A 15823-nucleotide genomic window follows, 5' to 3' on the forward strand; every position below is an offset into this window, starting at 1 on the left:
CGGATGTCATTTCCATGACAATTTCCCATGAATGGCATGCCTTCCAAGTCTCCGGTAACGTGAGTGATGCCATTTCACTTTCTGAAGGCGACATGTCAGATCCCACCTGGCACAGCTCTGCTCCGTGCGGCCCACATGCTGCATGGATGTCACAGAACAGCTGAGGCACAAGGAATTGATTGAAAGGCTCAATTAGCGCAGATAAAGTGTCGACGCTCAGTCTGACTTATTTGTACCAATCTCTGTGATCCAGTGGTGTACCAGGAGTGCCCTTCTTGCCCTATAATTCAGGTGTAATGTGCCACTGGAGGCTTTTCACTTTACATCACAGTCTTATAATCGGCCCGATAACTAAATGTGCGTAGGTTTGATTTTAAAAACGACGAGCAGCGATTATTGAAAACACCAGGTTTCATTTCTTAACTTTTGACACTAAAATTCGTTTCTCATATGGCAAATTGCAGAACTCACTCTGGGTCTTTAAAGAGAAGCGGCCACACACAGATAGAAAACAACTACAAAGTGTCACGTGTGCGTGTCGGAGGACCTCCTCATAGGCTGAGTCGAGATTGGCAAGAGGGGGCGCTGCTGCTAACGCCGTCTTCTCCTTCTTTCCCCAAAGTGCTGAGAAGCCACCTGGTGAAGGTCATTTGCTCCGCCCCTTCTAGTCCCACCGACATAAAAACCCAGGCGTCCCACAAGGAGCGATGAAGATGAAGAAACCAACACATTCCTTGGCTGTACTTCAATTCCCCACTAACGTGCTATTTACACTCTTCTTTTTCATTATTTTCTCATCTTCATTAAAATAAATGGGACAACCCAGTTGGCACCACAGAGTCTTCTTTGTTCTCCTGAACTGTCATGCCCACACCCTCCCACGATATTAATACCTTGCCGTAGTAAAGAGCAAAGACGGAAAGAGAAATGAAGGAATTAGAAACAGATGTCACACACGTGCGAGTACGAGGAAGCTGTATGGACCAAGTGAAGGTAATGCCACGCCTGGCCAGGGGGTGGCAGAGCGCGCTAAACCGTCTTCTGTTATCTCTACAGACCAGATGTGGGGAAACCTGTCTGACTCTTCTTTGGTTGTAGGCTTGGGAAGTGCGTCGAGTCTTTGTTCAGCTTCAACTTCTGGTCTAATAAGGAGGTCATCATCCTGCCGACTACGCCACTGTGAAAATGATCAGCCACCTGTACAATATCCCTGGCTGCAGTGGGTTTTGAAAATAAGACAGTAGTGTGCTTGATGGAGTCCAAATAAGAACTGATAAATAGTTGTTAAGATGGCGGCTTTAAATGCCAAGACCAGAAGTGATGTATGGGAACCAGAAGTGACCTCCTTCTGAGGTCATTCATGGAAGTGACGTTCTTCTAGGCGCCTGAACAGGAAGTGACATCTTCAGGGTTGAGTCACATAGGTTTTCCCATGTCTGGTCTGTAGAGATAACAGAAGAAGGTTTAGGACACCCTGCCACCTCCTGGCCTGGCGTGGAATTACCTTCACTTGGTCCATACAACATCCTCCTACTTGCACGTGTGTGACGCAGAATAAACAAGGCAAATAAAGAGCATTGTCAAAATAACGACACCCTAATAGAGGATGAGTTCCTGCTCTGTGCCAAGTGCCGAACTGGACAGGCCCCGGCTCCACGTGACCTTGAAAGTGACTGAATTGTGTTCACCATATGGCTAGACGGACGATCTCGACTGACGACATTTCATCTCATTGATAATTTATGAGCACGCGTTGACTATTCATCTCCTTTTTCATGTCTCATTGCAAGACGTAATAGATAACTAATGTGATTACTTTGTTTCTCTGGTGCCTGATTTATTGCTATTATTTTTTATTTAGCAGGCCACAACTCATTTGGCATTTTATTAGCTTGTTCATTTGCTTATTATGAGAGCTGATTCTACGCTCTAACATGTGACCAAGTTCATTTGGGCCACCTTTTAGATTGAATTATTTGCTTCAGATTGCCTTAAAGTCACATCTTTATTGTGCTTTTGCACATTTTGTTCTTATTGTTTTCAATAAATACGTGTTTGATAAAAGTTTTGTCTCATCAAGTCAAAGTCTTTCATGGTTTCTCTCCCTTAAAAGAACACTTTGGGACTTTCAAGTGTATTCAGAAACCTTCTAAGACAGTTTCTCCACTTTGGGCCTCGTTCGACCAAAGCCTGATTGTGGACTTGGGAGGTCAGGCTGCCTTGGGATGAGCCTCTTCAGCTTTTCTGGCTTATTTCCGAGGCTTCAGACTCTTTTTTGTTCTGTTTCCGGCTCCTATTCCTAAAAACAACAGACACTAAAGGGTGTTAGTAGCACACGTTGTGAGTGAAGATGTTCTACAAGAGCGTCTGGTCAACAAATTCAACTCTCAAAGAAGATCACAATCTCCTGCCTGTTATAGTTGGATTAGTTCGGCTCAACATGACCTACAGGTGAGATGGCAAGAATATCCCTGACACGGTACACGTTCGAAACACACCACAGGCGAAAATACAACAAAAATAAATAAAAAAACACTAAACACGAGAGCCAGCGTTTGAATGAGATTATGAATTGATAAATTACATAGGAAGATGTCAAATGTGATAATAAGCCATGGACATGATGCAGAGAGGAATAAAAATGAAAGTAACTCAAAGAGACACGGTAATAAGTCGTCAAATGAAGCTGGATGCTTTAGAGTGAGGCAGAAATTCAATAAATGACAAATAGCAGCAAGTCATCAAATTAAATAACGAGTTATGAACATGCAACAGCAAGGAGTACAATGAAGAGCAAAGCGGTGGATGGGATAATAAGTCACCGGGAGGGTGAAGGCCATCACAGGGTGCGCTACACCAAATCAGGGAGCAGAAAAACAGCCAGCAAGTCCATGAAATGGAAAGACAACATTAAAGGAGATGAAGAAACAGCAACCACGTGAAACGGTAAGAAGTCGCAAGAAGTGAGAACGTCAAAGAACGCACCGGATCACCGTGTCAATGTCCAGCCAGGAATACAAAGATGGAGACGCTGCTGGGACTGGCTCTGGACTCGGCCACCAACAAACCCGAGGGCGTCTCACGATTGTAAATGAAGATATACAGTTATTCATTTGAAAGGATTTTATACCCACAAGAATCACAAGTGTCTTACGAGTTTGTGCTTGGAGGACCAAAAATGTAAGATTAAGGGGGGGTGGCAAGGCTGGAAAGGAGAACCAAAAGAGATTGTCTGGAAATGACGTCAAAGTCAAAAATAGATAAATAAATAAATCAAACAGACAGACAGACAGACATCTCTACTTGTTAACTGAACCTAAGCTACCGAGAGCCACAATAACAGGGCTTTTTATTCCCCCAGAAGGGTAACTCCATATGTAAAAAAAAAAACGTATTTATATGTAAAGGACATTACATCACTGACGTGACGGGATTGGTCACGTGTGACTACTTGGCACATAAACACAAAAGTAACCCAACGTTAAAAAATATTAACATCGTTAAAAATGACACAGAGCGCAAAATACAGAAGAGAATCGGATTACCTCTCGGTTATAAAAGAAAATCTTGAGACGAGACTCTTGACAAGAGATATTTTCAAATCCCGCCTTCTTCTCCACCATTTTTCAGCCACGCCCACAGTCCTCTCGCCTCTCATTGGTGTGAATGCTTTTGTCAGACGCAGTTCCTGCGCTCTCAGCTCTTATACATTTTTACATTTTCTTCACGTTAAGTTCCCAATAAAAGAAGACGTATTCTGTCCAAATCTTATTGAAGAATTTCATCCTGAAGGGCTATCAAGAGAAGAAACGAGTGCACAGGCAATCCTAGCACCGCAAAACGAGGAAGTCAAACGAATTAACATGAAAATTGTGGCAAATTGGTTAAATGCATATCAATAGATATTGCTGTCGAAAGGAAATGTAGTCCAGTTAACATCAGACACCAAAAGAGATCTCGATATGCCATTCGTATTAAATCATTATATATTCTATTGTCACTACACGAGATTATAGACTGTGACACCTGCCCGCCTCGCACTCTCCACCTTGCATTTTTTAACTTGCACTGCGCTTTCATTGCTCTTTAATTTAATATTGGTTCGCTTCCCGGGTCCTCCCTGCGTGGAGTCTGCATGTTCTCCCCGTGTCTGCGTGGGTTTTCTCCCACAGTCCAAAGACATGCAGGTTAGGTGGATTGGCGATTCTGAATTGGCCCTGGTGTGTGTTTGTGTGTGTCCTGCGGTGGGTTGGCACCCTGCCCAGGATTGGTTCCTGCCTTGTGCCCTGTGTTGGCTGGGATTGGCTCCAGCAGACCCCCGTGACCCTGTATTCGGATTCAGCGGGTTAGAAAATGGATGGATGGATGGAATTTAATATTGTTCTTTATCAGTATGCTGCTGCTGGAGTATGGGAATTTCCACTTGGGATAAATAAAGTATCTATCTATCTATTATATAGTGCCTTTTATCTATCTATCTATTATATAGTGCCTTTTATCTATCTATCTATCTATTATATAGTGCCTTTCACCTATCTATTATATAGTGCCTTTCATCTATCTGTCTATCTATTATATAGTGCCTTTCATCTGTCTATCTATTATATAGTGCCTTTCACCTATCTGTTATATAGTGCCTTTCACCTATCTATCTATCTATCTATCTATCTATCTATCTATCAAAACGTTTACAGTTTCCCGTTAGAACAGATGATTAACAAATCGCAGGGACAAACATTCTAAAAAGTCTGATTATTTATTAGAGAGAAAGAAATGAAATTCACTCCCGGCCAGTTATTATACGTTGCGTTGTCACGATGAAAGTCCAAACATGGAATTAAAATTCAATGCTGTAAAAGCCATTTTCCCAGTCCTATAAGATTCAAGAATATTTGACTAGCTGACAAAGCGTAATCTATGGGAGGTTCCTATAACCCCCGTAAGTAGAATTGTGTTGGCATATTCTTGGCATTTCTTTGAGTAAACCTTATTCTTCAGTTAGTGACAGCCTTGCCACGTGTAAGGTGTAGAGGTGTACGGTTTTAAACCGCGACTGTGCCTGAGGGCCTACGGGCTCTCTGAGTGTGTGAATACAATGCTGATGTGAAGACTGTGCCGTACGCGTAAGGCGTACAGACGAAGAAATGAAGAACCTTTAAGTACAGAAATAACTCAAGTTTAGACAAGATACATTTTTCTTTTCTTTGCTTTTTATTCTACGTGTGTAACGATTTTTTCTTTTATTCTAGTGTGGATTATTTGCTTTTAACTTTCACTAAATATTTTTAAAATGAACTTTTGGACTGAGAGATTTCTTTCGACACGTGTTTTACCCGCGCTTGATCTTGCCTTAAACTTTGGCGGCTACAAATGCAATATTAACAAAAAGTTAATTCAAAAAATTGTTTTTACTGAAGTTTTACAGTAAAAGTGTAAGTTTTAAAAGTATATGTGTGTTAATTTTACAGCCAAACAAAATGAAATTGTATAATGCAATGAATACCTCTAACGCAACATGAAACATCATTTTCTTTCAATTTGTTATGTTTGACTCTTTTTTACTAAAGTTAATTACTCGCTGTAATGTAAAGTAGTTAGCTCTATTATGCATATGTAACAATTCCCATGAAAATAACAATTTGTTTAAATTGTACATCCGCTTCCTCATACACGAGTAGCAGAACTGCAAAGTGGCCAGCGGGTAGCGCCCACCTGGGGGTTGGCGCACGAAGTGAGAGGGAGGCAAAGCCCGCTAGTTTTCAATAAAATAATAAAGAAGATGTTGAAAATGAATCGAAAATAGTAAAAAAATAGCTGTAATTAGAACACCAAACAGCTGAGAGCGATACCCATAGAACGGCATACGCTACGCCCACCCAGGGACGCCCACCCAGGGATAGAGAGGCTGTGGCCCTTGAGACCCTGAAGTGGACCAAGCTGCTGATTATAAAGACCACCTACGGGTCCAGCTAAGCAGAGTATTCACTTAGGGAGCTGGCGGGCGTGATGGGGATGCCACTGCCGCCTACATGTCCTGCGTATCCTAGAATGTTACTCGATGGCAAGCCGTGAATTCAGCGGGTGACGCTATTTGAGGACTTGGATTGGTCCTTGTGTTAGAATTTGTTTCTTTTTTTGTCATTGTGATTTTTTCCTTTTAATTAGCTGCATGAGCTGAGCACCACTCCACTCTCCTACAGATAGCCTTTTATCTTCTGGGCTCGCTGCACGTTATGCCATTACAGCAACTTTTCTTTTTTGGGTAAAGACATGAGTGACCTTTAAAAAGAGGACAAAGCCGAATGGAATCCGTGAAAAGACGAAGAGAAGATGCGTTTTTTTTTACTGAACTTCCAGATGCTGCTCGCCACACTCTCAGATGTCTCATAGAGAAGCACAGCGAGGAGGTCCGGAGACGAGCCAATCAACGGTTCAAGCACAGGCTCCGCCCCCGCGGCTATTTAAGGGCCTTCAGCATTGCAGTTCTTTGCATTCCCTGCTTATCGGCTCTCAGTTCGCTTTGGTTTAACGTTGTGCCGCACTCTGAACTGCATCTTGGGTTTGGCTGCCCTCCTTTTCTCCTATTCCTGCCTGCCTATCATTTCTGAACCTACAACATAATAAAGCACTAGAGTGTGTGTGTCCTGTCACACAGTGCCATCTGATTGGTCAGCCTGGCTTTGGTGACACGACGAGAGAGGAGGTGTGAGTGTCAGACGCACAGGGAAGCGTAAAGGCGCACCCAGCCTCGAAAACAATGAGAGAGTCTGAGAAGGAGGCTTTACGGGAAAGCCCTCGAGAAGATGGAGACCAGTGAAGAAGTGTATGGACACACGTGAATATGGAGGGAAGGCGCGGAGAGCACACGTAGGTGGGGTAAGAGATTTCAAAATGGCTCTATTATCTGTCTTTGACAGAACAGTTTCTAGCTCTTAATAAATCCACAATGCCTTAAGAGGGAAATCAAGGATGAGGTGAAGTCACAAAATGAGCAAAGGCCAAAACTGTAAATGCTTCCAATCTGTCGTCAGAAGCAAATCCCTAAACAGTGAAACACACCATGGCATAAATCTTGAAAGTGTGCGAGACACAATCAAAGGACCGGATAATTAGGAAGTGCATGACGCCACCCTCTATGTATACCTTCTATTCAGTGACATCACGAGTTGTGACCTCTGGCTACCCTGCACAATATCCAAAATGGCAACGCCGTAGCACAAAGTGGGCATCGTGCCAGGCTTTAAGTGACAGCACATTTACCAGGAGGCAGAAATTCGGCTGCATTTCCATCCTCCAACCTGCAGAATTACAAAAGGTGGAACCTGATCAGAGTTGGCTAACATTTAGAGGAGTGTCCAGCAGGGGGCAGTGCCGTTTTTAATGTATATAAATGATTTGGAGAGGGGGCGGCACGGTGGTGCAGTGCTTCGCTTCCCGGGTCCTCCCTGTGTGGAGTTTTCATGTTCTCCCCGTGTTTCCTCCCACAGTCCAAAGACATGCAGGTTGGGTGCATTGGTGATCCTAAATTGTCCCTATTGTGTGTGCCCTGCGGTGGGCTGGCGCCCTGCCCAGGGTTTGTTTCCTGCCTTGCCCCCTGTGTTGGCTCCAGCAGACCCCCGTGACCCGGTAGTTAGGATATAGCGGGCTGGATACTGGATGGATGGATGGATTTGGATGGGAATATAAATAACCATCTGGTTAAGTTTGCAGATGATATCAAGACAGGTGGGCTGGCAGATAATCGAGAATCCATTGAATTGGCACAGCAGACAGGCTTTGAAATGTAATGTCAGTAAAGGGAAATGAAGTTTTACATGCAGGTTTGAATACGCAAAGGGAGGTCTGAAAATCAAAATTTCACCTCATGAGAAGGATTTAGGAGTCACAGTGGACTCTAAGCTATCGACCTCCAGTCAGTGTTCAGAAGCCATTAAGAAGGCTAGCAGACTGCCAGGTTATATAGCGCCTTGACGTGAGGAGTACAAGTCACAGGAGGTTCTGCTCAACCTTTATACCACACTGGTGAGGCCTCCTCTGGAGTCCTGGGTGCAGGTTTGGGTCTCCAAAAAGGACATAGCAGCACAAGAGAAGGTCCAGAGAAGAGCGACGAGGCTGATAATGGGGGGCTACAGGGGATGAGTTATGAGAGAAGATTCAAAGAGCTGAGCCTTCACAGTGATGAAGAGGAGACCTGACTGAAGTGTTTAAAATGATGAAGGTTATCAGTCCAGTGGATGGAGACGGTGACTTTAAAACGAGCTCATCAAGGACACACGGGGGGGACAGCGCTGGAAACTTGTGAAGGCCAAACTGCGCCCAGACATGAAGACGTTTCTCTTTACACAGAGAACCACATGGAATAAGTGACCAAGTAGAGCGATGGCCTGTAGAACTTTAGGGACCCTCACAACTCGACTCGATGTTATCTTGGAGGAGTTCAGTGGACGGGAGTGGCGAGCTTTGTTGGGCTGAACGGCCTCTTCTCATCCAGAATGTTACGTAGCAAATATTCTGAACAATTTTAATGATTGCCTTTAACACAAAATAAACCTTAAATATGAATTCTCATTACTCCAAAACCCTAGAAAGACACACCACATGGGACACATTGCTGGGTGATTATAACAAATTGCAGAACTCGTAAAAACGTAGGAAGTGGTGCAAAAAGGATCATCGAAAGACAAAACGCATTACACAACGTGAATCCTCCACAATTAAAAGCGCAGGCCGGGAGAGTCGGCATTAATAAAAACACAACGAGCAGTTCAAACAAAATCGACTTCACTCCGACTCCCTGCTAGTTCATCAGCTGCATGTCAGAGAGGACCCAAACACCAGGACGACGAGTGGCTTTTATATCGGCGTATCGACGACGTCACTCAACAGGACCCGGGGGTGACGTCGCCTGGCAAACCACAACGGTGTTCCAAATGAAAGAAGATGGTGGCAAAGCAAAAAATGACAAATATACAAACTTCCTAAAAGTAGTAAATAGCAAAAGTAATGAAATACTCCGAATCCTCAGTTTCAGGAAACACACAAATTATTCCCGTCTGCACAATTCCTGAAGCCAGCGAGAAATGACCAAAGTTGAGAGTTCACGGCAGTACTGGGACTGAAACTGCACACGTGCTACGCGGCTTTGGCGTGACGTCCCTCCTACGCGTGCGACTTCTCTGCGTTAAGGACCATCCGCCACACGCCACCGATGCCATTCTGCTGATTCCTCTCGCCGACCCCGCCAGAGCAATCGATTCTACAGGATTCCAATGACTGTGAATGAAGGAAGCGGGCGACTTACCTCGGGACCCCTTCGGGCAGGGCCTCTCCACCAGCACCCCCTGTTGGGTGGACGGCCACTGGACACCTCGAGTGATGCGACCTTCGCAGAGCTGCTGATCGGGAGCGTGTGGGTTTACCGGCAGGGGACGGTGGGTAAACGGAACGGCAGCCGTGACTGGTCGTGGTTCTGGCACCATCTGGTTGATGGCCCCAATAGGATGGGATGGCAGAGGTAAAGGCTTAGTGGTGGTTGAGCTCACTGTACTGGTGGACGTTGGGGGGACAGGCTTGACAGACGTAGTGGTGGTCAGCTGCGTGGTGGTGAGAGGTCCTGTGGACAGAAAGGACGAGATTGCAGTTTAGTTGTGCCCGTCTGGAGAAAGCAGAGGTACAGTCATAACAACAACAGCAATGCCACTCTGCTACTGAGCCAGGCCACCCACCTTGGTGCCTCTAAGGCTGGCACCTTCAAATCTAAGGGACTTGTCAGTGGGATTACAACTGAGAATGAGGCTTACAAAGTGACCTGGCTGGACTAAAATGAAATATCAATAAACACAAAGTGGTCAGCCTTACAAGAGCGGTGGGATTGCACCCATCGGTCCCTTCCTTGGGGTGACATTTGTCTGGGAGCTATTAAGATGACTGGCGAGACAAACAAATGGAGCTTCTCAAAGTGGGGCTGCCAGCCTTCAGTCTGTGGTATGAAGTAAAGCTACTGAACACTCTGACCGGTGGACACAACGATGGGCTCCAGGAAACAACGTGCTCAGGAGTCAACAGGAAATTAGCCGCTACGGCCTCTCCTCGGGGTCGGAGGGTACGGCCTGGTATGGTGAGACTTCTCATCCCAGTCCTTCTCTTTCATTGTAAGGGTATGGAATCTCCCCTGGGGCGCCCCTTCCCTTTCTAGTGTAACAATGGTCAAATGAAAAGAGGAGAGGCAACACCATGAGTGGGGGACTAACAAAAATAATGAGACAATGGCACAGGGACCCTGGCGCTCCAAAGGGTGCCGATATGCCATGTAGGCCACCAGCTTTTGCCAGTAAGCTTATTCATAGATCTCAACTGTGAACTGCGGGGGTACTGCCTCCACGTGGCCAGAGCATGAGAGACGTCTCTGGTCTGTGCAGCATATAAAGGAGGAAGAGGTCCTCCTAATCCATAGGAAGCTTTACACACTGAAGGTGAACATAAAGTGAGTGACAGACAGCGGGGGCTCATGGCAGAATCAACAAGATGGGGACCTGATCAAAAGGGAGAAATTACAGGGGAAGGGCAGAGCAACCACTGAAATGGAATAGAAGACAGTGCATCAAGCATTACAAAAAAAACACGGTGCTGTGAAAAAGTATTTGCCCCCTTCCCGATCTCCTTTGCTATTGTCCACAGTCAATGGCCTCAGACAGTCAGACAAAATACAATAATAGAGAAAGAGAACCTGAGCAGTCACACGATATAGCAGGACTATTTCATCATGGAACAAACCCATCATCACCCATGTGAAAAGACAAAGGTCCCTTTCTTTCAAAACTTGGTGGCAGCACTTGCTTTAGCGGCATTATTGCGACTGAATGTGTCTTTCACATCGCCCAGTCTTCTCTGCAGAAACGCTTTGACCGAGACACGATGGCAAGTCTCATTTCCAGTGACTCTGACGAAATCTTCTGTCCTGCTCCTTAACCCAGTGACATGTCAGCTTTAGGTCAAGGACAGAAGACTGGACATTCTCCTCCAGAATATTCTGGTCAGATGCAGAATTCTCAGATATTTCAATAATGGCAAGTCTTCAAAGCCTCCGCACACCAGGTTTGATTGTAGGTCTGATGTTCTTACCATTGACGTTTGACTTGGCTGTCATTATTCCAAAAGCCTTGGGGATCACCCAGCGGGTTTATTTTTTGGACAGATGTGTCTCTGGGATAGCAGGGGTTTCTACCTTACTCCTTTTTCGTACAGTAAATCCTGCTTAACTCGGACTAGAGTCTGGCACAATGACCTTCGCTCAGACTCCAGAGACCTGCAGTTATTTGGATGTTCTTTCAAGATCCTCTGTAACTTCTTGAATGACTTGTTCTGCGGTGGGCTGGCGCCCTGCCCGGGGTTTGTTTCCTGCCTTGCGCCCTGTGTTGGCTGGGATGGGCTCCAGCAGACCCCCGTGACCCTGTAGTTAGGATATAGCGGGTTGGCTAATGGATGGTTGGATGACTTGTTGCTGTGTCCTTGGGATCGTTTTGACAGGCCAATCTTTGCTGTTCTTTGCTGTTGGCCGCTCCGAACCATTTTTAGTTCATCTTTTCTGGAATTCCATTTGGTAAGGCCTAGTGTTCTTCTAGAAGCCTTGTGGTGATGGCTTCGCTCTCATTGTGTCAAACTGTAGTCAGTGCATTCCAACAGGATTGGCCGTGTTCAATCAGCTGAGCCAAATTATCAATTAACCTTGAGAGCATAAGGGGGCATTTACCTTTTCACACGGGCAAAACATGATGACTTAAATAAAAGCCAGAAGCAATTCAGAAATAAGGCTGTAGGTTTCCTTTGTTCCCCTGATCAAATATTGCATTTTGTCTGAAGACCTGAAACCATCCATCGCAACTTCCTGTCCGGTATACAGTGGTGCTTGAAAGTTTGTGAACCCTTTAGAATTTTCTAGATTTCTGCGCAAATATGACCGAAAACATCATCAGATTTTCACTCAAGTCCTCAAAGTAGATAAAGAGAAACCAGTTAAACAAATGAGACAAAAATATTAGACTTGGTCATTAATTTATTGAGGAAAATGAGCGAATATTAGATATTTGTGAGTGGTAAAAGTATGTGAACCTCTGCAGCTAAACGTTTCCGGTAACTTCTGCTCATTCCTACACATCGCCATTCCTCCGTACAGAACAGCTTCAACTCTGGGATGTTGGTGGGTTTCCTCACATGAACTGCTCGCTTCAGGTCCTTCCACAACATCTCGATTGGATTAAGGTCAGGACTTTGACTTGGCCATTCCAGAACATTCACTTTCTTCTTCTTGAACCATTTTTTGGTAGAACGACTTGTGTGCTGAGGGTCGTTGTCTCACTGCGTGACCCACCTTCTCTTGAGACTCAGTTCATGGACAGATGTCCTGACATTTTCCTTTACAATTCTCTGATATAATTCAGAATTCATTGTTCCATCAATGAAGGCAAGCCGTCCTGGCCCAGATGCAGCACAACAGGCCCAAACCCTGATACCACCACCACCATGTTTCACAGATGGGATGAGGTTCTTATGCTGGAATGCAGTGTTTCCTTTCTCCAAACATAACGCTTTTCATTTGAACCAAAAAGTTCTATTTTGATCTCATCCGTGCACAGAACATTCTCCCAATAGCCTTCTGGTTTGTCCGCATGATCTTTAGCAAACTGCAGACGAGCAGCCATGTTTTTTTTTCTCTTTGCACCCCTGCCATGCACACCATTGTTGTTCAGTGTTCTCCTGATGGTGGACTCATGAACATGAACATTAGCCAACGTGAGAGAGGGCGTCAGTTGGGGTCCTTTGTGACCTCGCCGACTATTACACGTGTGCCTTGCTCTTGGAGTGATCTTTGTTGGTCGACCACTCCTAGTCTTGAATTTCCTCCATTTGTACCCAATCTGTCTGACTGTGGATCGGTGGAGTCCAAACTCTTCACAGATGGTTTTGTAACCTTTTCCAGCCTGATGAGCACCAACAACTCTCTTTGTGAGGTCCTCAGAAATCTCCTTTGTTGGTGCCATGATACATGTCCACAGACACGTGTTGTGAAGAGCAGACTTTGATAGATCCTGTTCTTTGAATAACACAGGGTGCCCACTCACAGCTGATTGGCATCCCATTGACTCGAATTTCACCTTCAAACTAACTGCTCATCCGTGAGGTTCACATACTTTTGCCACTCACAAATATCTAATATTCAATCATTTTCCTCAACAAATTAATGACCAAGTCTAATATTTTTGTCTCATTTGTTTAACTGGTTTCTCTTTATCTACTCTTAGGACTTGAGTGAAGATCTGATGATGTTTTAGGTCATATTTATGCGGGAATCTAGAAAATTCTAAAGGGTTCACAAACAACAAGAGCGAATGTCCTTCTTCACAACACCGTCCACTGAGCCCCCTGGACAAAGCCTTCCCATTGGTTCTCTCGCCCCCCGTGGCCCCTCTCAGCGACGATGCAGCCAGCTCAGTATAAAGTAAAGCATACCAGAGAGAGAAAGACAGACCTGTTGTGGGGTCAGGCGGTCCGAACTCCAAGGGGTAGCGTAACACAAACTTGTTGTTCCACACATACAGTTGGTTGTCCCTCGGGTTGTAGTCTACTGAGGAGATGTACTGGTAAGGGTTGGGGAAGACGATATTGACCGGCTCTTCCCTGTTGAGGTTTGTGTTGTAGGCGTACGTTATGAAGTCGCCGGCAGCCTCGCTGTCATCATCGACATAAACAGAGCGGACCACATAGAGCACCCCACATGCCATAAAGGCATTCGAGGCTAAACGCTTGTCATAGTCAGTTTCCCAGGTCCCTTCAAAGCGAAGGGTATAGGGGTTGACTTGACTTACAACAAGACGCCCGTTGTTTGCTTCAGTGGCATAAATGACCCACAATCCATTCTCATCCACTGCTAAATCAATATCTGACTTGCCACCCCAGCGGTACGGGGACGTATCGTGGTAGTTGGCGTTGGCGATAATGGCTTCACCGCTTTTGATGCGTGTCCGCAGGTCGTACTTGACGATATTGCGAGTTCGCTCTTTGTTGTAGAACACTGCCCCATCGTAAACCACGAACCCGGTGCCATCCACCCTGTTCGGCAGCCGGTATGTGGTGGTGGGACGGCCGGTGACGTAGTCATCCCAGGAGGAGTACTCCGTCAGGGTGTCCGTACGGTACGGCGTCCAAGGCATGATGTAGAGGCGGTCTCCGGCTTGGAGCGGGTCCTTGCACCAAGCCCCGGCCCGTTGCTCTTCTTCATTCATTGAACTGGGCTCCTGCACTTTCAGCAACGTCCCGGGACACACGAAAACTGGGGGTGGAAGGAAAAGGGAATTGGGGAATCGCGAGAGAAAGAGAAAGAGAAGAGACAAAACAGAACAGTGGGTAAGTTGGCATGAGAATCAGACAGAACACGCCTCTGTTACCGGGCATACAAACAAACAGGTAGGTACAGCTCTACAGAGTCTGGGCATATATAATCGGCAGATTATATATTAATATATACATGACGTGCATACAGGATTGGTATAAAAAAATCACGGGCCAATCAGAAAGGCGGACATTGGCACTGGATTGGCTAGTCTGCTAGTAAGCACTTTGAGCTGCTAGTGCAGGTGAACTTTAGCAGTCATTGGACCAACACCTAGGACGTGGTGGCATTTCGTTTGGAGTGAGTGGTGTAGTCGGCAGGATTTCTTTATAACAAATCCCATATGCATGTTGAAGTCGTATAAATGAAAGATTAGGTGCCACCTATGCATGTGCGTTAGACAGAGTCATTAAGCTGTAGCCATGATTTGCTCGTGTGGAAAACTTGCCTAATGCTCTGGTGCCCCACTGGAGTCCCCAAACTGAAAAAAAAAAAACACAAAACAAAACACCTTCAACATGACATGACCCACAATGCATTGCTCCGTTTTGTATTTTTTTGTGACCTCCGTGACAATACTGAGGGCATGAACCACATCCATTTGGAAGTAGGGATCTCCCCAATGCTGGACGTTTCTTTCCTATTGAATAAACAAAGGATGGAGTCGTGCGGCGTGTCCATTTCTGCTCGGACGTTGGGCTGCAAACTCAACGTAACCAGCAGGTGCCACGGATTTTTCTTTTTTTTTTTTCTTTTTTTTTCCTTCTTTCACATTGTCTCCAAGGCAAACCCCTCAGCCTACCAGTCCAGCTAAAGGGGTCTGAGATGAATGAAAAGGTGGCCTTCTAAAGTATCAGCCAGTTTAATAGCTTCAAGAAGACGATGGCAAACACGGGGGCATCAACTGGCCACAATATTTGGAAACTAGGACACCCCATCCACCGGCGAACCGAATTTCAAAGCAGCGGTAACTACACCAGCCAAGCTGAGTACCTGCACAGTGGACATGCCCTGGTTGAAGCTGGCAAAACAAGAAGACAGCAAGTCAGCAATCGAAGCAGTAAGCTTAGACGCCAGAGCCACCGATTCACAAACGAACAGGCAGAGGATCAGCATGGCTTGAAGACAGAAATGCTCCAGAAGAAAAAAAAGGCCCTAAGGGTGGCAGCCTTATTTACACACACAAACGTTGGGGAAGGAGGGAGCTGAAAGTAAAGGTTAATTTGTTGGTCAAATGTCCATCTTCACATCGGGCTAGGAAGAAAAGAGAGCAGAGACACTCCTGCAGCTCTCCAGAACGGCCGTCTTATTCTTCTTCTTCCTCCGGATTGTCCCGTGCTGGATGAATCACCACTAGGGAGCAGCAAGGAAGACAGGAATCTCTACCTCTCACTCACTCACTCACTCACTCACACTCACACTCACACACACAGTTAG

The 15823-nt window shown here is 45.5% G+C and overlaps 1 protein-coding gene across 7 annotated transcripts in view; it reads right to left on the reverse strand.

The window, feature by feature from the left end:
- adgrl1a (adhesion G protein-coupled receptor L1a) overlaps positions 1-15823 on the reverse strand; it is a 294832-nt gene that overhangs the window by 78261 nt on the left and 200748 nt on the right. For 4 of the 7 annotated variants that reach the window (XM_039772475.1, XM_039772478.1, XM_039772476.1 and 1 more), the window contains 3 exons: positions 14835-14867; positions 13526-14326; positions 9302-9613 (listed from right to left, as the gene is read on the reverse strand). In XM_039772475.1, coding sequence (XP_039628409.1) covers positions 9302-9613; positions 13526-14326; positions 14835-14867 — 1146 coding nt within the window. The remainder of the gene's footprint in view (positions 1-9301; positions 9614-13525; positions 14327-14834; positions 14868-15823) is intronic. The other 3 variants (XM_039772479.1, XM_039772481.1, XM_039772477.1) reach the window with 1 other exon arrangement.

Source organism: Polypterus senegalus, chromosome 12, assembly GCF_016835505.1.
Source record: "Polypterus senegalus isolate Bchr_013 chromosome 12, ASM1683550v1, whole genome shotgun sequence".
NCBI lineage: Eukaryota > Metazoa > Chordata > Cladistia > Polypteriformes > Polypteridae > Polypterus > Polypterus senegalus.